This window comes from Myxocyprinus asiaticus, chromosome 37, assembly GCF_019703515.2.
Source record: "Myxocyprinus asiaticus isolate MX2 ecotype Aquarium Trade chromosome 37, UBuf_Myxa_2, whole genome shotgun sequence".
NCBI lineage: Eukaryota > Metazoa > Chordata > Actinopteri > Cypriniformes > Catostomidae > Myxocyprinus > Myxocyprinus asiaticus.
The window spans coordinates 42020001-42042260 of NC_059380.1; the positions used below are offsets into that span (position 1 = coordinate 42020001).

The 22260-nt window shown below is 38.6% G+C and overlaps 1 protein-coding gene across 3 annotated transcripts in view; it reads left to right on the forward strand.

Annotated features, from left to right (window-relative positions):
- Positions 1–22260, forward strand: part of LOC127428111 (son of sevenless homolog 1-like) — an 89869-nt gene that overhangs the window by 40802 nt on the left and 26807 nt on the right. For all 3 annotated transcript variants that reach the window (XM_051676196.1, XM_051676198.1, XM_051676197.1), the window contains 5 exons: positions 5637–5747; positions 5920–6018; positions 10360–10487; positions 17397–17688; positions 18715–19081. In XM_051676196.1, coding sequence (XP_051532156.1) covers positions 5637–5747; positions 5920–6018; positions 10360–10487; positions 17397–17688; positions 18715–19081 — 997 coding nt within the window. The remainder of the gene's footprint in view (positions 1–5636; positions 5748–5919; positions 6019–10359; positions 10488–17396; positions 17689–18714; positions 19082–22260) is intronic.

The window sequence follows — 22260 nt, forward strand, 5'->3', positions numbered from 1 at the left end:
TTATAGAGCAAACAGGTCTGTGGATGATGCAGTCAATTTGGGACTGCATTACATACTTCAACATCTAGACAGACCAGGGACTTATGCAAGGATACTATTTGTTGACTTCAGTTTGGCTTTTAACATCATCAACCCAGCTTTCCTTTGGACTAAATTAACTCAGCTCTCTGTTCCCATGTCTGTCTGTCAGTGGATCGTCAGCTTTCTGACAGACAGGCAGCAGCTAGTGAGACAGGGGAAATTCACTTCCAGCACCTGTACAGTCAGCACTGGTGCCCCCCAGGGATGTGTGCTCTCCCCACTACTCTTCTTCCTCTACACCAGCGACTGCATCGCCAAGGACCCCTCTGTCAAGCTCCTGAAGTTTGCAGATGACACCACTGTTAGATGATGATGAGTCTGCATACAGAAGGGAGGTTGAACAGCTGGCTGTCTGGTGCAGTCAAAACAACCTGGAGCTCCACACGCTTAAAACAGTGAAGATGATAGTGGATTTCAGGAGGAACACCCCAACACTGTCCCCCCTCACCATTCTAAACAGCACTGTGGCAGCAGTGGAGTCATTCAAGTTCCTGGGCACTATCATCTCACAGGACCTGAAGTGGGAGACCCACATTGACTCCATTGTGAAAAAGGCCCAGCAGAGGTTGTACTTCCTTCGCCAGTTGAGGAAGTTCAACCTGCCACAGGCGCTGCTGATACAGTTCTACTCAGCAGTCATTGAGTCTGCCCTCTGCACTTCTATAACTGTTTGGTTTGGTTCAGCTACCAAGTCAGACATCAGAAGACTTCAGAGGATAGTTCAGACTGCTGAGAGGATTATTGGCACTCCCCTACCCACCCTGCTAGAACTGTACACATCCAGATTAACAAAAAGGGCCGGTAAAATTGCTCTTGACCCTATTCATCCAGTCCACTACCTTTTTGAACTGTTGCCTTCTGGCCGACGCTTCAGAGCTCTGAGCACCAGAACCGTCAGGCACAGGAACAGTTTTTTCCCTCAGGCTATCCATCTCATGAACAGTTAAAACTGCCCCAAATACATTACTTTGGTCAATACAACCATGTGCAATATTCATCCATCCATTCCTACTTATATCCATATTTCATTTATATTCTTTAACATATCCTACCTCTTCTTCAATACATCACCTGCACATAACTGTATATCTTTATATAAAATATTCAAACAACATTGTGCATTGTGCTATTGTATATTTCTCTTTTTTAACTGTTACATCTTATTTTATTTTTTTTATAAAAAAATGTATGTCACTATTTGTATATATGTTTAAATGTATATGATTGTTTGTATGTATATATGTTGCATTCTGACACCATGACAAATTCCTTGTGTGTGTAAGCACACTTGGCAATAAAGCTCATTCTGATTCTGATAGAGCAACACGGAGGAATAAAAAAAAAGAAAAACAGCAACTATCAGAGTTGATTTTTGTTGATAACCAATAGTTCCGATATATCGGTCTACCTCTACTGACAGATTTACGTGTTTAACCCCTTCAGCGCTTCCATTTTCACATCCAAATGTAAAAGTTCACCGTACAAACACAGTGGACTAAACCTGCAAAATAATGGCTTAATTTGACTGAAAACCCTCCAAAAAAAGCTTTAAGTAATTCATAAATAACATTGTATATGTTTACAGTCTTATGATGAACATAATTTTTTTATCCTGTCTTTGAAAGCCTGTGATTCAGGCTCTGTTTGCTCTATTTCCCTGCAAAAATTGTTACTTCATTCCACTAGATGGCAGTACTAGGAAAGTACTAGGAAAAAGAAATCATCCTCTATCCCCTTTCATCACAGTATACACATGAGCTCGCCCATACTTGTTCAGTCTGTTTTGCCTTCCCTAATATTTTAGTGAATATCTCAGCCTCTGAGTGAACTAGAAGCTTAATCTAGGTGTCGCTGGAAAGCTAAGGGATGAAACACTCTACGCAAGTACACGAACGCAGACGCATCTTGCAGCACAAGCTCGATTTCATGCATTGTTTCGTTTTGAAATGTGTCAGGCCGCAATGCATAGTCTAATTCAAGTATGCGTTGCATTCTCAGCATTGACACAAGGGGCGCTATAGCGAGATTAGTATGAACTGTCTGCTTTTACAGTAAGTTCTCTCTTTTAACTCAACTATTGTCATGGTGGTGCAGCAGTTTGAAGAGAATATTGCTGAGCAAGTAAATTAAAGTCAAAATATTTCTAGCAATTTACCTGAATAATAACACATCCAGTTTAATGGCAAAGATGTTTGAAGGGAACTCTATCACCCCCTTGAGTAGTGAGGTTTGTTCCCGTCAGGGTAACACAAGAATGCATGTTAAGTATGTTTAACCGGACTGTGCATTGGCAATGTGGTGGCCAAGCCCTCGCATCTGCGTTCACGTACTTTGCAATAATATTTAACATTTCATCACTGAAAGTCGAGAACATATTTTGCACATGATTTGCGTATCATGCTTTTTCTGCTGGATTGCATATTTTGTTCTTGGACATCTGAGACATAACATTGGATTATTTACCCAAGCAAAAAAGCTAATTTTGAGGAAAACAGCCTAAGGTAAGTGTTGATATAGAGCTTGTGGCTACTTAAGGCTTACAGAAGCAGTGATAAGGGCAGACATGAGACGTTTGTCTTTGTTGTCTTACAGAGATAATATTTCACTTTGGTGATACTTTTGATAATCATTCAAACTGTGGTGTTATGATGTAATTTAAATAAACTGCATAATCCCATTCCTGAGAACGAGACCTTTCATTTGACAAATGATGTGTCTATTAATGTGCAATTTTGAAAAACTTTTACTAAACAGATTTTTCAGAAGTGCTGAAACAAAAGTGCTATTTACAAAAAAAACAAAAAACATTTTAGGCAATTTTAGAGCAAATACATCAATATGAAATTTTGAAAAGGCTGAAAATTATTCAGATGTAAATTTATAGCAATATCGCACATCCCTTTTAGAAAGATGTGTTTTCAAACAATGTTTTTTGTATTTATAAAATTTACAACATGCTAGGTGCATTACAACCCGCATGGTTCCTATGCAGAGTTCACTTCACTTTACAGAATCCGTGCATTTGGAATGAATAACCTGCAACGTCATCAAACACAGACAACGCTTGATTTGCACTGATTACGGGGTTTAAGTAAGATGACACTATATACTTGTGTAAATGCAAATAAATGTACCTTACACCCATTTATACTGTATAAGTAAGGGATAATCCACGGCTAGGTGTGTGTTAAGCGATTTTAATGCACGACGTGGAGGCGAAGAATCACCCGACGCGAAGAGGGGGATTCAAATCGTTTAACGCACACCTAGCCGTGGATTATCCCGCTTATACCATGTTCACTTGCCAGCATTGATTATTTACTGCTGTCATTGACTTTTACAGTGCAAATTTTGACAGGAAGACTAACAAGAACAGTTAACATTATCATCGGGTCGTTAGATCTAGAGTTCTGCCTGTTCTAAATCAGACACAGAGATATAGTGTGATAATGTCACAGTTTTTTGGAGACCAAACACTTTAACAAAAATGTAAATACTCAATCCAGAAATAATAATAGCCATATAATGTAGAATGGTTGGCACTCCTCAGAACATGTAATATTTAATTCCTATTCTTTGTCATTTTCACATTAATGAGGAAAAACTGGCATTGCTGACATGATTGTTGTAAAAGTAGCACTTATTGTACAAGACGAGGAGAAAATCATCCAAAATGCTATAAACCTGTAGACTTCGACCTCTGAGACATTCATATGATATCCAGTAATGCTGCACGATTGATTGAATTAAGAATGAAATCACGATGTGTCCTTGCTACTCCGCAAATGTCTGCGTGTTATGAAACAGTCTCCATTCATTCAGAGCTTCAGTCAGTGATGTGTGATTGAGCAGTACCTTCTAGTGCACTTGTTGAGCAGGGCAGCAATTTTAGATGATGTATTGCCGTTTAAATCATCTTGCCGGACAGCGAAAGACACATTTGATGGGTCTTGATTACCTTCTCTCACCCTCCGTGCAAAACAGCTGAATGTCAAACCAACCTTTCCTCACAAGCGCTTTGGGTGGGTAATATGGGGCTGATGAAACTTGTTGTTTTTTTGTGTTTCCTGTAGTGCTTCACAGTTTATTTAAAGACAGCACTGCATGAATTGATGATGTTGTTTTGTGATGTGACAGTTAATCCCAGCTCTGAGACTATATTTATGTCTAGAGGTCGTTTGAACAGATGCATAAAACTCTCACAATATCTCATTATAGAGGACAGTAGAGTAGGCCCATTAATATAGAACGGTGATTAAAACTGACTGGATCTATCTGTGCATTAATCGGTTTTAACGCACGCATTCCAACCAATCAGAATTGAGTATTCGAACAGACCATGGCATAAATTTATATAATACATCAATGTGTATACTTATGAAAATGTATTATTTTTATTTTTTATTTTTTTTATAAAGATTTACTCCACTTTTCTCCCCAATTTGGAATGCCCAAAGTCCTCATGGTGGCGTAGTGACTCATCTCAATCCGGGTGGTGGAGGACGAATCTCAGTTGCCTCCATGTCTGAGATCATCAATCCTCGCATCTTATCACGTAGCTTGTTGAGCGCGTTACCGCGGAGACCTAGCGTGTGTGGAGGCTTCACGCTATTCTCCGCGATCCACGCTCAACTCACCACACGCCCCACCGAGAGCAAGAACCACATTATAGCGACCACGAGGAGGTTACCCCATGTGACTCTACCCACCCTAGCAACCGGGCCAATTTGGTTGCTTAGGAGACCTGGCTGGAGTCACTCAGCACGCCCTGGATTCAAACTCACGACTCCAGGGATGATAGTCCGCGTCAATACTCGCTGAGCTACCCAGGCCCCATAAAAATTTATTATTAAACATTTAAATTAATATATTTCTCCAGATTTATATCCCGCAAGTTAAATGACTGTTGCTGTTTAATATTAAAAAAAATGTTATTTGGTTATTTTATAATATATGTGTCTTCTTAACTGTTATATGACCAGTTGTCATGATGGTAGATGTGACGGTCGCATCTCGTGCTCTTCACAACCGCATAGAAAGCACACATGAGGTGAATTAAGTTTAATTAAAACTCCAGCATCACAAACCCATTTGTTTATTTTATTTTAGCATTTATTTAAGCCAAACTATATCAGTACTCTGATGGTTTGCAATGACTGGTGGGTAAGTTCCTGTGAAGTGATGGATGTACACTTATTCCCTATGCCGTTTGGAGTGCCCTTCCAACTGAATATAAACACTCCCTTCGGATCGGAATCTCACTTAAGATGACCGTGTGAACTCCACTTCGCAGGACCCTAATGGTCGATTGGAATGCACCTACTGTTTTTATATTTGGCACTGATGGGCAACATCCCATAATACAAGTGTAGCGTTTCCATGGACTCATTGTTTTAGTTTGTGAGTCCCTCCCTTTACCTTCATACTTTACACCATCTGACCCCCATGTCATGTCAAACACGCAGACCCTTGTTTTTGCTCATGGTGTAACAATACAGGTCACGGCAGGGTGTGCTGTGGTCATTTATTAACTCACGGGTGTTGGCCATTTTCAGGAGCTGGCCTTTGACCCCTACGAGACGTATGCACAGGACATCCTACGCAGCGGCTTCCATGACCACTTCCTGAGTCAGCTCTCCAAACCCGGAGCGGCCATTTACCTGCAGGTCAGAGATAATTTTAGGAATGACACACTGTTACACATTCATTTGTTATTGTGGTGTATTTTTTGCCAGTGAGGATGCATCTAAAAGCACGTTCTTTCAGAATATTTGTTTTGATATTGTTACTAACTCTGATTTTATGTCTTTCTCTCTCTCTCTCTCTCTGTTGTTTCAGTCAATCTGTGAAGGTTTCAAAGAGGCGGTGCAGTATGTGTTACCACGGTTACTGCTGACACCTGTGTACCACTGTCTTCATTACTTTGAGATTTTAAAGGCGAGTGTCGTCTCTGAACATCAGCACTCATCAGCAGCTCCCTCCCCACAATGCACCATTATACTTGATTTACTCTGGCAGTGAAAGTACATTTTTTCCAAAACCTTTTGCCCTTTTGTAGACAAATACACATTGAGTTGGAACGGTTATTGCTGGAAAATCAGCCTGATTTGTTCTGCAATGTTTTCAGTGTGTTTGGCCTATATTTGCAACGCAGTTGCTCATGTAGGATCAGTTCAGTCATGAGTCACATGTGCACTGAGCTTTATGCCAGTTTCTACAGCTCCAGCATTCCCAGCGGCTCTAAGCTGCTTTCGGGGTTCTTTCAGGGGGATTTATGGAGCAGAAATGAGCAAATCTCTGACTGAAAGTCCTTGAGTATCGCAGTAAAGCAGTGTACAGACTGCCCTTTCATACTGAAGCAGCTGAGATATCTGTCAACGCACATGACCTGAGAAACTCACGCCTGACAACTGAAACAGTGTCATGAAAACGAATGAGAGGACTTCAGATAAACCCACAACTCAAATATATAGAAATATAATGTCCTGAAGCAGAGCAGCAGGGGTGTTTGTAGGATGGGGGTGTGCAAAACTACTACTTCTAGTTTGATGGGTTGTATAAACAACTAATAATTTGGCTGATTTCGTGTTGACCTGACCCTGATCGCACACTTTTCCTAGGGACCATTTAACACGTTTTGACCGAATGCAGGGGTCTTGATGCGGTGTTAAAAGTTGGGTTATTTTTAACTTGACATGTCATCTTGAATGCAACACTTATGGCAGGATGCTCAAAAGTGGAAGATATGACACAGAGGCCCCAACACAGCAGATATGCGTTGGAAATAAATAAAATTAAGGAAATAAAATGGGTTACATTGTTGATTTTAAAGAGCTGAGGGTACTACACACTCTGTAACTGAGATCATAATCTACAGAGTCCCATAGAAGACACAGAAGGCATACATTTTCTGAAATAGTTTTGCGTTCCTTGGCAATAAGTTTTAGGTTCTTTTATCCATTCCTTACAATAATTAACCATGATTAACTACAGTATAGTTGAACTATTGTTTTTGTAGTAAAACCATAGTAGCTACAAAATTTACCATAGGATTACCACACTAACCATATTTTAACCATGATATTCAAAGTAAAACCAAAGTAATTATACAGGAAAACCAAAAGTATGGTAATAAATATCATAAACATTCTACCAAAAGATTTGAAACAAAAACATGCTTACCACAATTTCATTATAGTAACGCCATGTTTAAAGGAATATTCCGGGTTCAGTACAAGTTAATCTCAATCGACAGCATTTGTAGCATAATATTGATTACCACAAAAATTAATTTCGTCTCGTTCCTCCTCTTCTGTAAAATAAGCAAAAAACTGTTTCACAGACACGCCTGCAGCTGTACGGCCGAACGCACTGTGCGCACCACGAGCGCTCCGACTGCCCTGAGAAATATTTACTCTCAGTATATTTCATCAATCATGAAATGTGTCCTGTATTTCTTTTGGCTGTAGAAAACAACTAGCGATGCCCAATTTGCGAATGAATCATTCTTTTGAGTCAGTTCTTTCAGTGAATTGGCCAAACGGGTTTGCAAAATGATCTAAATCAATTCGTGATTCAGTATAATTCGCTCAGAGCGCTCTCTCACTGAATCATTTGAGCGGTTTCTCACACAGTAAAACATTATCGGGATATTTACGAACACAGAGACCAAACAGCACTGGATACAGTGGAAACTTATCTACATGCAGTCTCGAGACACCTGCGTTCTGCTCTATTCGTTGTGGTGCATTTTGCTTTTTTGTGTGAAGGTTACATGAAGAAATACTTTAACCAATAGTTACGCTACTCATACTGGAGGAAAAAAAAATGCTTCTCTCAAAGTCACCAGAACTGAACACTTGTTGTTTTGCGCAAATGTTTTTTTTTTTTTTTTTTTTTTTTTATCTAACGAAGGAGCATTCCCCCGGACCCCCCTAGATATAAGGTTTATTAGGCAGATTTCTGTGCGTACCCTCAGATGAAATCCTGCAGGTGCCCATGCTTACAATGGAAGTCAATGGGGTCAATAATCTGTAAACATTAAAATACTGTTTCAAAAGTATAGACACAAGACATAAACAATATGTGTGTTAACATGATTAGAACTTTACAACTTAACTTTACAGCTCAAATAATACACAAGTTTTAACATAAGAATTAATGTAAGTGCTTTTATAAAATTATAAGCTTCACATTTCTGCCTTTAAACCTCCAAAGATTGACCCCATTGACTTCCATTGTGTCTCAGAATCTTACAAACTTCTGTTTTTAAAGAAAATTAGGGTTGAAATAAATTTTAGTGGTAATCAGTATTATGCCACAAATGCTGCTGATTGAGCTGAACTTGTGTTGAACCCGGAATATTCCTTTAATTTGTGGCACCAGTATGTTTTTTTAAAACCATGTTTTCACCAAAATAAACATGCCCTTATGAAAATTAACTTTGCACTATAGTTAACCTAGTAACATTTTTTTGTGAGAACCATGCTTTTAATTTAGAAAAAAATAAAAATAATTAACCATGGTGTTACTATAGTAAATATAACCATGATTGATTTTTATTACAATATTTATTACAATACTAGTTTTTCTGTGTTATTACTGCAGTTTTACCACAAATCTCAATGTTTCAGTATATTTACTGTATTAAAACCAGGATACATTTTGTGGTTACAGTTGTACAACCAGGGTATGAAATTAATACAGTATATATACTGGACAGACAGATAGATAGACACATAGACACAGATAGATGGACAGACAGACAGACAGACAGACAGATAGATAGATAGATAGATAGATAGATAGACAGATGGATAGATGGACAGACAGACAGATAGATAGACCCAGATAGACAGACAGATAGACAGACAGATAGATAGACAGATAGATAGATAGATAGACAGACAGATAGACGTAGATGACGAGACAGACGATGACGATAGATGGACAGACAGATAGACAGACAGACGAGATAGACGGAGATAGATGGACAGACAGACAGACAGACAGATAGATAGCCGAGATAGATGGACAGACAGACAGACAGATAGATAGACAGACAGACAGACAGACAGATAGACAGACAGATGGATAGATAGACAGACAGACAGATGGACAGACAGATAGACGAATAGATGGACAGACAGACAGACAGACAGATAGACGAATAGATGGACAGACAGACAGACAGATAGATAGATAGACAGACAGACAGACAGACAGACAGACAGATAGACGGATTGATAGACAGACAGACAGATGGACAGACAGATAGACGAATAGATGGACAGACAGACAGACAGACAGATAGATAGATAGATAGACAGACAGACAGACAGACAGATAGACGAATAGATGGACAGACAGACAGACAGATAGATAGACAGACAGACAGACAGATAGACGAATAGATGGACAGACAGATAGATAGACAGACAGACAGATAGACGGATCGATAGACAGACAGACAGATGGACAGACAGATAGACGAATAGATGGACAGACAGATAGATAGATAGATAGAATATTAACAATATTATTTTAGAATATAAAATATAACTTATAATACCAGGCTATTATTATTATTATAATAATATATTATAATGATAATTTTGCAACATTCTAATGGAGGCTAAAGAGCAGACAAGCACAGAAGAAAAACTTCACCTTTTCTGAAGTTGTACTGTATTATGACACACATGACAATTCACCTAAAGTTTTGCATGTCATTTGTGTATGCATCCTGAGATGGTCTGAGATCATATGAAGCGCTCATAAACGACACTATTCTTGCAAACTCTTCCCAGATGACTGACAGAGAAGAAATAGTGAGAACTCCTCATATGTGTGTGTTCTGCGAGACGCTCACGCGAATAAACCTCTGAACACACGCTGAATCAGATATGCACATCTGTTCTTTTAAATATAATCAAGTGCATTTCTTCCAACACGCACCTATCTCTTTTAATATGTCACTCCGAATCAGGTTGCCCGCCACAGTGGTGGGTAAATGAGAAAAATGACCAACCACTGCGCATGAAATACCCGCATTCAGCGGGTGGCGGGTGCTAATTTCATACCCTGAGTACAAACATGGTTCATTTTCTTAAGGGATGGATTAAGAGGGAATAATTAATCATTATAACTAATAGTTAATTAATGTTTAATAAACAAATATTTAATGGCCAGTATATATGCAGAACTTTAATGATGTGTGTCATCACTGCTCATCACTGCTCACTCTTTGCTCATTTTCATCTCCTCTCTGCTCTACAGCAACTGGAGGAGAAGAGTGAAGATGAGGAGGATAAAGAGTGTTTGAAACAGGCCATCACAGCACTGCTGAACCTACAGAGCAGCATGGAGAGAATCTGCTCCAAGAGTCTGGCCAAGAGACGACTCAGGTACACACACAAACACATACAGTTTACTTCATTAGAGAAAGTCAGACACAGGCACGATTTATATGACTAATTTCAAGCATTTAAGCGTAAGCCTTCAGATCAAAAGACTTTTAAGATCATGAGAAATATAATTCAGTCGAGTGTGTCCAAACTTTTGACTGCTAGTGTACATCTCACAAAACTCCAAAACAGCCTCACACACACACACACACACACACACACACACACACAGTCCTGAGCTGCTCCACCCATCAGCATGTGTTTCCCTCTGACCCTAAAATAGCCACTGAGCGGGACAAGGGCAGGGGGGTTTGGGGTCTGTTGCGTCAGGGTTTGTGCCGCCCGGCTAGTATTGTTCTCTAAACACACACACACACACACACACACACAGAGGTTTTAACTGTACTGCATTATACTTCAGCATCTCGGCTCAGAGCGTTTGGAACACTTCGCTTTTTTTCTCTTTTTCTCCATCGTCTGTTGGAGTGTAGAGATGCTGTGAAGATGACCAATAATGCGCATCTGACATCTACATGACCTCATTTTTGTCCTTTTTTTTTGGCATTTAGCATATTTTTTTGTAGTTTTATGCATTTTTATATGGGGAAAGGATGGCTGATCTTACGGTATGTGTGTTATTTGGCTACATTCAACTTATATTCATTTACCAAGGCTTTATTTGAATGCATATACACTGTGTTTGAGAGAGATGAGTGCTCTTCCTGTGCATTTAAACCAGAACAAAGAATCGACCGGCTGCGGCGCCATCATTGTTGTGAGCTGCAGTAGATATAAATTACAGAAACTGCGGACGAACTGTTTGAATGTCTGATATTTATCATGTCTTTAAAATGGATTATTCGAGCTGAAATATTTGAATTCGTCGAGTTGGAATAGTTTGCATGGAATCATTGTTATTGTTTTGACGTTTTCACTAACGATAAAGTGATTTTCCAAGTGTAGTCACACTGAATGTTTAAAACAGATAAAACTGCGCCTCGGGTATTGATAGCAGTGTTCCCATGTTCATGGAAAACCTGGAAATATCAGGGAATTTTTAAATTGTGTTTTCCAGGCCTGAAAAAAAGTCATGGAAATTTCTATAGTAAATATATAATTTTGTAGTTTTTCTAAAATATTCCTTGAGCTACATAAATAGCTCATGTGTTGAGTAAAACTTGCTTGCAAGCAATAGTGGTGTCCGTTTGTCAGTGAGTCGTTCTTTTGAGGCTCTTGGTTTTTTCTTCAGTTAATCAGTGGAAATTGGTTCACAAATTGGTCTAAATAATTATTTTATGAAATCATTATGAATTGAAATGATCTTTAAAAATCTGTAGTTATCAGAAACGCCTGGAAAAAGCATAGAAAAGTCATGGAAATTCATTGGTCAAAAAGAGTGGGAATTTTTTTTGTAGTGAGTTTAAATACATTTTAACATTTTACATTTGCACTTGATTTTCCCCATGTGTTGATTAGTTGCACAAGTAATTTTTTCAGTGTTAGAGTTGTGTTTTGTTTGTTTAATTGGTGTATTTCACACAAGTTTGTTAACGTGTGTGGGAGGTAATAGCGTAGTGTCACTCGCCTGCAGTGACACTATGTCCTGAGGGTGGCGCTCTTCTTTGAGAAGACAGATTCTGCAGCCGTGGCATTCCAACATCTGCTGTGATGTAACACGCGTGTTCTCGTGTCCCCACAAACACACTGAAGTAAGCTGCTTTATGCTGGTGTTCAGATAGTTCTTCTCTAGACACCTGCAGTGGTGTTTGCTCAGTCACTCAACTCTCTAGGGCTGAAATGTTAGTCAACGTTATCAACAACGTAGACAAAAAAAAAAAATGTTCATTGTCGAATAGTCATTTGATGTCATTTAACGTAACATGAGATCACATTAAACTCTAATGATGATGTGTGAGAGCGTCACTGCAGTTCCTGACTGAGGAGAGGAAGAATTACACAGATCACAGATGCACTCTAAACTTTCCAAACAGCTTCAGCTGATGTAGATCACAAAGTATGAGGGAATTATAATGCAAAAATACAAAATAAGTAAATACAGAAGCACTCTCATTGTGGAATAAGTGGAGCCAGAGCTCTTTAAAGGAAACACCCCGGAGTTACATCTTTAATGCGTTACATCTTTAATGCGGTTATATTTAATGCGTTACATCTTTAATGCGGTTATGTTTAATGCGTTACATCTTTAATGCGGTTCTGTTTAATGCGTTACATCTTTAATGCGGTTATGTTTAATGCGTTACATCTTTAATGCGTTACATCTTTAATGCGTTACATCTTTAATGCGGTTCTGTTTAATGCGTTACATCTTTAATGCCGTTATATTTCATGCGTTACAGCTTTAATGCCGTTATATTTAATGCGTTGCATCTTTAATTCGGTTATATTTAATACGTTACATCTTTAATTCGGTTATATTTAATACGTTACATCTTTAATGCGGTTCTGTTTAATGCGTTACATCTTTAATGCGGTTATATTTAATGCATTACATCTTTAATGCGGTTATATTTAATGCGTTACATCTTTAATGCGGTTATATTTAATGCGTTACATCTTTAATGCGGTTATGTTTAATGCGTTACATCTTTAATGCGGTTCTGTTTAATGCGTTACATCTTTAATGCGGTTATGTTTAATGCGTTACATCTTTAATGCGTTACATCTTTAATGCGTTACATCTTTAATGCGGTTATGTTTAATGCGTTACATCTTTAATGCGGTTATGTTTAATGCGTTACATCTTTAATGCGTTACATCTTTAATGCGTTACATCTTTAATGCGGTTCTGTTTAATGCGTTACATCTTTAATGCCGTTATATTTCATGCGTTACAGCTTTAATGCCGTTATATTTAATGCGTTGCATCTTTAATTCGGTTATATTTAATACGTTACATCTTTAATTCGGTTATATTTAATACGTTACATCTTTAATGCGGTTCTGTTTAATGCGTTACATCTTTAATGCGGTTATATTTAATGCATTACATCTGTAATGCGGTTCTGTTTAATGCGTTACATCTTTAATGCGGTTATATTTAATGCATTACATCTGTAATGCGGTTATATTTAATGCGTTACATCTTTAATGCGGTTATATTTAATGCGTTACATCTTTAATGCGGTTCTGTTTAATGCGTTACATCTTTAATGCGGTTATATTTAATACGTTACATCTTTAATGCGGTTCTGTTTAATGCGTTACATCTTTAATGTCATTATATTTAATGCATTACATCTTTAATGCAGTTATATTTAATGCGTTACATCTTTAATGCGGTTATATTTAATGCGTTACATCTTTAATGCGGTTCTGTTTAATGCGTTACATCTTTAATGCCGTTATATTTCATGCGTTACAGCTTTAATGCCGTTATATTTAATGCGTTGCATCTTTAATTCGGTTATATTTAATACGTTACATCTTTAATTCGGTTATATTCAATGCGTTACATCTTTAATGCAGTTATATTTAATGCGTTACAGCTTTAATGCGGTTATATTGAATGCGTTACATCTTTAATATCGTTATATTTAATGCGTTACAGCTTTAATGCCGTTATATTTAATGCGTTGCATCTTTAATTCGGTTATATTTAATACGTTACATCTTTAATGCGGTTATATTCAATGCGTTACATCTTTAATGCAGTTATATTTCATGCGTTATAGTTTTATTAAAGTTAAAATAATACAGAAGCAGATCATGTAAATAACTACAAACTCTGAAATGGTTATTTCTCTGTGCGGTCAGCGTCTCTTCTATGAGTTGTGTGAATGTCCCGATCTAAGGGGGAGAGCTTGAAACTGCACTGGCTGATGCACACTCTACGGGACACTCATCCCTCGAGCACACACGCTTAATGCAGCTAGATTATAACGTGATGACTCGCGACTTGTTGAATCATAATATATGTGTCACTGTGCATTTCTTATCCTGAAGAACATCATCAATACGCAGCTTTATTAATAAGAGAGAGTTTGTTTTTTTGTGAGTTAAAGATGGATTGAAGTGAACAGAAAGGTGAGAGAGGGTAGTCTTCGCCCCATTATACACGGCAACAAAATACACTTTTTATTTGTTTTTGTTTTGGCTTGTTTTCCAATATAAATATCTAAAACTCCTTAAAACAACATACATTTACTTTAGCAGCTATACTGCAGAATAAATAAATATTATCTGAGAATGTTGAATATAATATAAAAAATACAAATATTTTAAAATATCTAAAAATCCTTTTAAAAAAGATGCATCCACCTGAGAAGAAGCATATAAGACATTTAGACTTGCTTTTAGAGAATAGATCTTGAATATAAGTATATTTTGTCTTTACTGCACTCGCAGAAGTATAACCAAGTGAAAAAATACACTTATATATAAAATACACTTATATTTAAGATACATTCTCTTACAGTAAGTCTAAATATCTTATATGTCGCTTCTCAAGTAAATGTATCTTGTTTTAAGGATTTTTAGACAATTTTAAATGGAAAACAAGACACAAACACTTGATAAAAAGAGGATTAATAAAAACTTCATAAAAAGTATTTCCTGTAATTCAGTGATTGTCATTTAGAGGTATTTTTAAAAGATGATTTTGTCCTCTTTATTGTTAGTAAGCACGTTTAATACAACGTTTTAAGTCGGGGCACAAGCTGAATAATCGCTTAAGAGCTAATGATTAATCGTTGCAATAATCGCCGAATAGTCGAATAATCATTCTAATAATCGTTGATTAATCGATTATCAAAATAATCGTTAGTTGCAGCCCTACAACTCTCCCTATCTAACTCGGGGATCCCACGGTCACGAACAAACCTGGAAATATCAGGGAATTATTTCTGTCACTGATAATGTTCATTTCCCCACGAGCACGGAGGTAATCAGACAATGTCACATTCAGACAGCTACACTGCACTTTTTACCTAGTAAAAGCACTTCTATATTGAGATGTGGGGTAGTACTTTATGTAGTACTACCTTCAAAAGATACATAACACAAAATGTACTCTTATTTACACAAATCATCCTGTTCAAAAGTTTGCACCCCTTGGTTCCTGTGTTGCCGTCTTGAGCATCAGAATTGTTTGCACCTTTTTTAATAGGTGTGTATGAGCCCCTCAGCTGTCCCAAGTGTCAGAAGCTGAATCTCATCATGTAGACACTGAAGAACTCAAATGTGCAGAAGATGCTGATAAACCAAATAATTGCACAGTATTTGGGGGGGGGGGGGGTTCTTAAGAAAACTGGATATCTATCACGTATCAAATTCAAGACTCTGATGCTGGCACACAGAACAGTCACTGGGTCTACTCCAGCATACCTAAAATAATTTCTGCAGAGCTACGCGCCCACTAGAAGCCTGCGGTCAGCTAAGGAAAGTTGCTTTGTTGTACCAACACAAAGAGGCACCAAAACACTTTCCCGGACTTTCGGCTTCATCATACCACGTTGCTGGAACGACATTCCCAACTCCATCCGTGAAGCTGACTCACTCTCCGTCTTCAAAAAACGACAAAAAACACATCTTTTCCATGAGCACTTAACCAGTTATTAAAAAAAAGAAGAAAAAAAAAATTCCTGTTGCACTTTATTCTGTTTTGAATACTATTCTGATGCTAGTGAAACTTTGTAATACAGCACTTTTCATACCACTGTCTCCTTAAGATGATTCACTTATGTTTTCCTCTTTTGTAAGTCGCTTTGGATAAAAGCGTCTGCCAAATGAATAACTGTAAAATGTAAATGTAAATCTACACTGCTCAGGATGATTCATGAACAATTATTAGACAAACAGTCACTGATCATCGAGAAATCAACACACCATATTAAAAACCAAGGAAATGTAAACTTCTGAACAGGATCGTGTGTAAATTCAGTTACTGTTTTGTCTTGTGAAATATATATGAGGATGTGTTATGTCAAATAGCTTTTCAGGCAGTAATAAATAAAAACAAAATGCAGTTTTTATGTTCCTTCATTTAAAAAAAAAAAAAGATAATTCCCTTGTTGCTATAAATATGACTTTTCATGTGCTCCCTAGACATTTACATTTAGGGAACATATTGATGTATTGTGTTCCCTTCAACTGATTCCTTAAATTGTCTTTAGTTGGTCTTAAAAGGTCTTTAAAAAGTATGAAATTTAGCTTGTGTTTTCCAGGACTTGAAAACTCACAGAAATTAACAATATCTTAATAAGAACCGGAAAGTCCTAGCTGTTGATCTTGTGTAAACTAAATAGTGATGACTGAGTTGTGAGGGAATTGCTGTGTAAAATGTGTTCTTTGTTCATTTCTTTTCAATGTATTGGTCTGAATGATAAGCGAATCAATCTGAATTTGAATGAATCTTTAAAGTCATTATCCAGTCATCACAAATGACTGAAACGCTCATGGAAATTCATTGGTCAGAAACTTTGGAAACCCTGGTAGCTTCCTCCATCTGTTATGATGATTTGTAAAATCAATAAATGTGTCATTAAAAGACAGAAAAGACAATCTGTCTAATTTGTCCTCGAATTTGAATCAGGTGATCAACCTGTTAGATTTTGAAACAATTTGATGGTGTAGAAGTTTGTTTCCTTGTTTGGCGGTTGCATCCTGAAGTGATCCTAAAGTGTTGATGTTGTGAACCTCCAGGACTTGGTTCAGTCAAAACAAGTGTTCTGCTGTAGGGCTCTAGTTCTGGTGCTCTAAATGATATTTGTATGAGGTATTGTGTAAAGAGTAGATTTATTTTCCCTCTCCCAAGCCTCCTTTCCAGTGATAGGACCTTTTGCTCCAAATGCCGTGTTATTTTTCTTTACATTCTCTTCCTGTTCTCATTTTTTAACGTTGCACTCTTGTTCATCTCTCTTTTTTATCGCTGTCTTGGGTTGTGTGGTCCAGCGAGTCGGCGTGCCGCTTCTACAGTCAGCAGATGAAGGGGAAACATCTGGCCATCAAGAAGATGAATGAGATTCAGAGGAACATTGATGGTTGGGAGGGGAAAGACATTGGCCAGTGCTGCAATGAGTTCATCATGGAGGGGACACTCACCAGGGTGGGCGCCAAACACGAGCGCCATATCTTCCTGTTCGATGGCCTGATGATCTGCTGCAAGTCCAACCACGGCCAGCCACGTCTACCAGGAGCCAGTGCAGCAGAGTACCGACTCAAGGAGAAGTTCTTCATGAGGAAGGTGGGTGCTGGACAAAGAGTGGAGCAACTCAATGCTAGAGAAATCAGAAGGGATGGGATGGATGGATGATGGGTGGGTGGATGAATAGATGGAGTTATTTATGGATTGATGGATGGATGGATGGATGGATGGATGGATGGATAGATGGAGATATTGGTGGACGGATGATTAATAGATGGATGATGGATTTATTGATGAATGAATGAGTTTATGGATGGATTAGTGGATGGATGGAGTTATTAGTGGATGGATGGATTTATTAATATATGGAGGATGGATTTATTGATGGATGAATGGGTTTATGGATGGATGGATGGATGGATGGAGTTATTGGTGGGTGGATGGATGATGAATTATTGATGAATGGATTTGTTGATGGATTAATGCATGGATAGATTTATTGATGAATGGATGAATTTAGGGATGAATGGAGTTGGTACATGTATGGGTGGATGGATGGATGAATGGATTAGAAGGATTTATTGATGGATGGATGAATTTATGGATGAATGGAGTTGGTGGATGGATGAATGATGGATAAATGGATTAGACCGAGTTATTGATGGATGGATGGATGGATTTATTGATGAATGAATGATTGGATGGATTCATTGATGGATTGATTAATTTATGGATGAATGTAGTTATTGGATGGATGGATAATGGATTTATTGATGGATGATGGATGATGGGTGGATGGATGAAGGATTTATAGATGGATTAATGGATGGATGGATGATGGATTTGTTGATAGATGGATGGATGGATTATTGAGTAGAGAATTACTATGGATAGATTGATTGACTTTTTGGTAGGTGATGGATGGATTTATGGATGGATGGATGGATGGATGGATGGATAATGCAGTTATTGAATGGATGGTGGAGTTTGAAGGATGAATGAATGAATAAAGTTTTTGAGGTATGGATTTATTGAAGGATTGGTCATGGATAGGTGGATAGATCTGATTGATTGAGTGACTAAAGTAAAGACTTCATTCTCATGAGCTCATGTGTTCTCCATCAGGTCCAGATAAACGATAAGGATGATAAAGAGGGTGAGTATCGTCATGCGTTTGAAATCATTCTGAAAGATGGGAACAGTGTGGTGTTTGCAGCGAAATCAGCAGAAGAGAAAAACGGCTGGATGGCGGCGCTGATCTCATTGCAGTATCGCTCCACGCTGGAGCGCATGCTCGACACGGCCATGCTTCAGGAGGAGAAGGAAGAGCAGATGAGGCTTCCAGGAGCAGAAGTATATCGCTTCGCTGAGCCCGACTCGGAAGAGAATGTCGTATTTGAGGAGAATGTTCAGTCCAAGTCTGGTATTCCCATCATCAAAGCTGGAACTGTGCTGAAACTCATCGAGAGACTGACCTTCCACATGTATGCCGGTGAGTGACGCAACATTAAAATAAAGGGTGGAATTTCTGCACCACTAGTGTCACCAAACAGAAATGCAATCTGTTTGTTTATAGTAGGTCAGACCAAACAACAGTAGCTCAAACATTGGCACGAGTTTGTGTTAGGACACGGTTCTGTTTGACCAGCAGCAGACCAGGGAACTGTTTGAAATCTGTTCGAAATTTTGCGATTCCTGCTAGATGTTTGGTGCTGCTAGTGGCGCAGAAATTATACAATGGGCAGCCAATGACTGTTCAGTGTTTTATGAAATGATATACTGGTAATTTGTACCAAAGTTCATGTTTCACTTTGACTTCCAAATCACAGTTTAACAGATAGTGTCAGAGGAAGTGATTGAAAAATAAAATAAATAACAGTTTGGGTTTTTTTTTTTAGGTTTTTTTGCATTCATTAATAAAATAAAAAAAGATATTCACATCGGATTTTTCAGGCTATTCTCTGATTGCCTGCTCCCACCTACAACTCAGAAATGTAATCCTGCACCACAAGAAACCTTATCAGGTCCCGCAGGTCCTTCGGGAGTTCCGCAGGAATGCAGACCTCTAGCTCAGAGCTTGTGTAGAGTAGAACTTGCTAGCCAACAAACTAGCCAAAGTGATGTTGGATCTGTGAGCGATTCCTTCTTATGAGTAGGTTTTGCCAATTTAAAGCGGTTGAAATTGGTTGAAAAGGTTTGAAGAATGTCTGAATGATTCATTAGCAAATCAAAATGATTTCTCAGAAATCATAAATGACAGGAAATTTCATGGACATTTATTGGTCAAAAATGTTGGAAACCCGGCCTGGGTAGCTCAGCGAGTATTGACACTGACTACCACACCTGGAGTCGCGAGTTCGAATCCAGGGTGTGCTGAGTGACTCCAGTCAGGCTTCCTAAGCAACCAAATTGGCCCGGTTGCTAGGGAGTGTAGAGTCACATGGGGTAACCTCCTCGTGGTCGCTATAATGTGGTTCTCGCTCTCGGTGGGGCACGTGGTGAGTTGTGCGTGGATGCCGTGGAGAATAGTGTGAAGCCTCCACACGCGCTATGTCTCCGCGGTAACGTGCTCAACGAGCCATGTGATAAGATGCGTGGATTGACGGTTTCAGATGCAGAGGCAACTGAGATTCGTCCTCCGCCACCCGGATTGAGGCGAGTCACTACACCACCACAAGGACTTGGAGCGCATTGGGAATTGGGCATTCCTTATTGGGGAGAAAAAAAAAATGGTCACAGCGTCAATGGAATCACAGCATTCTCTGACCAGGGGCATGTACGGGTGGTCTACGGTGCCCATCCAAACGTATCAACGAAACCGCCAAGTGGGATCGGTGTTCTTTCAATGTTTGCTGTGGATTTACTGTCATCAGATCTCAGATCAGTTTTTACTCCACTGTACTGTCTGTTTACCTGCCACGACTAATGTGCATTACTGATTTATTTCCCAACCTTCACAAAGCTTGACAACAACAACATAATGACAGAACAGATCTCGACCTAATACATCAACTGTTTCATTCCCATTCTGAGCTTGTTTCTGACATCTGTAAATATTTGCACTCATTTTACATCAGATGTCAATGAGATGTCCTGCTTTCTTTTAGCTCACCGTTAGCATTGATAACACGAGTAATACTGAAAACAGAGAAAAACCCGACAGCTATTAAGTTCAACCCTGTTATCTGTACAGTGTCTTTCCTTTGTGTAATTGTGTGTGTGTGTGTGTGTGTGTGTGTGTGCAGCTGAGGAGAAACTGTTTCTCATAAAGCGATCAACTCAACCCAAATCACTCCAGCTAATGCAGGCAGTTCTACTAATAAATCTCAGAATGTTGAACCTTAGTGATCATTAATTAATCTATTAATAGAGCAACAGGGTGTACCATACACATGAGTCTAACAATTCCAAACTAATACAGAAGCTATGATTTTTCTTTCAATAAACTCTAGGGATGATTCACAAGCTTCCGATTCGATACCGGTTCATATGGTTAGATTTCATTTATAATGTCCATTTTGCTTACATATGAAAGAAATTCTCTCTCAGTTAAAGCTGCTAAATTTACAGGGGACCTTCTAACTAGGAACATTAAGAAAATATACATTTTACAAATTATATTTTATCATTAGTTTTTGAACATATTGGTCACATTTGAGTTTTTTTTTTGTAAGTACTCATAAATATGGTGTTTAGAAATTGCATATTGTTATGACACGGAAACGCTGGTAGTAAATAATCTACAAAACTATAGGTCTAAGGAACTAAACTAAACAGGCTTCTGCCCGCAACATCCAAACTAACTGTACCTATGTGATGTAATATAACGTGGGAGTCAGTCCTACCAAAAATGTATGGATGTGTGTGCGTGTGTCAGCAAGAAGACACCCAGAGAGAGGCTACACACCTGCTGGCTTGGTTCCCCTCCAGCCCGACGGTGTGTGGCGTATGTTGGGTTTCCCGGACCAGCACAAGCGTCGATACAGTTCCGTTCTGGTTTAAAAATGGTGGTGGTGATAGTGGTGCAAATAGTACTCAAAACACAGTGATAATCTTCAACAATAAGTGATAGTCACAGTTCATCCAGTGATAATCTACGGACAGAGCAAAACACTTGTTCACACGTGGCGGTTGTGTGTCCTAGTCGAGGCCCATCCTCTTCCCCTGTCAGAATGCATGCGCAACCCTCTTATCAGTCACAGATGAGTGACATCAGAGTGTGTGTGTGTGTGTGTGTGTGTGTGTGTGTGTGTGTGAATGTGAATGTGAGTGTATGGGTGTGTGAGTGTATGGGTGTGTGAGTGTATGTGTGTGAGTGTGAGTGACTGTGTGAATTGTGAGTGACGTGTGTGAATGTGAGTGAGTGTGTAAGTGTGTGAGTGTGTAAGTGTGTGAGAGTGTGTAAGTGTGAGTGAGTATGTATGAGTGTGAGTGTGTGAATGTGTCTGTATGTGTGAGTGTATGTGTGTGTGTGAATGTGATTGTGTGTGTGTGAATGTGATTGTGTGTGTGTGAGTGTATGTGTTTGAGAGTGTGTGAGTGTATGTGTGTGTGTGTGAATGTGTGTGTGTGTGTGAATGCGTGTGTGTGAGAGTGTTTGAGTATATGTGTGTGAGAGTGTGTGAGAGTGTGTGAGTGTATGTGTGAGTGTATGTGTGAGAGTGTTTGAGT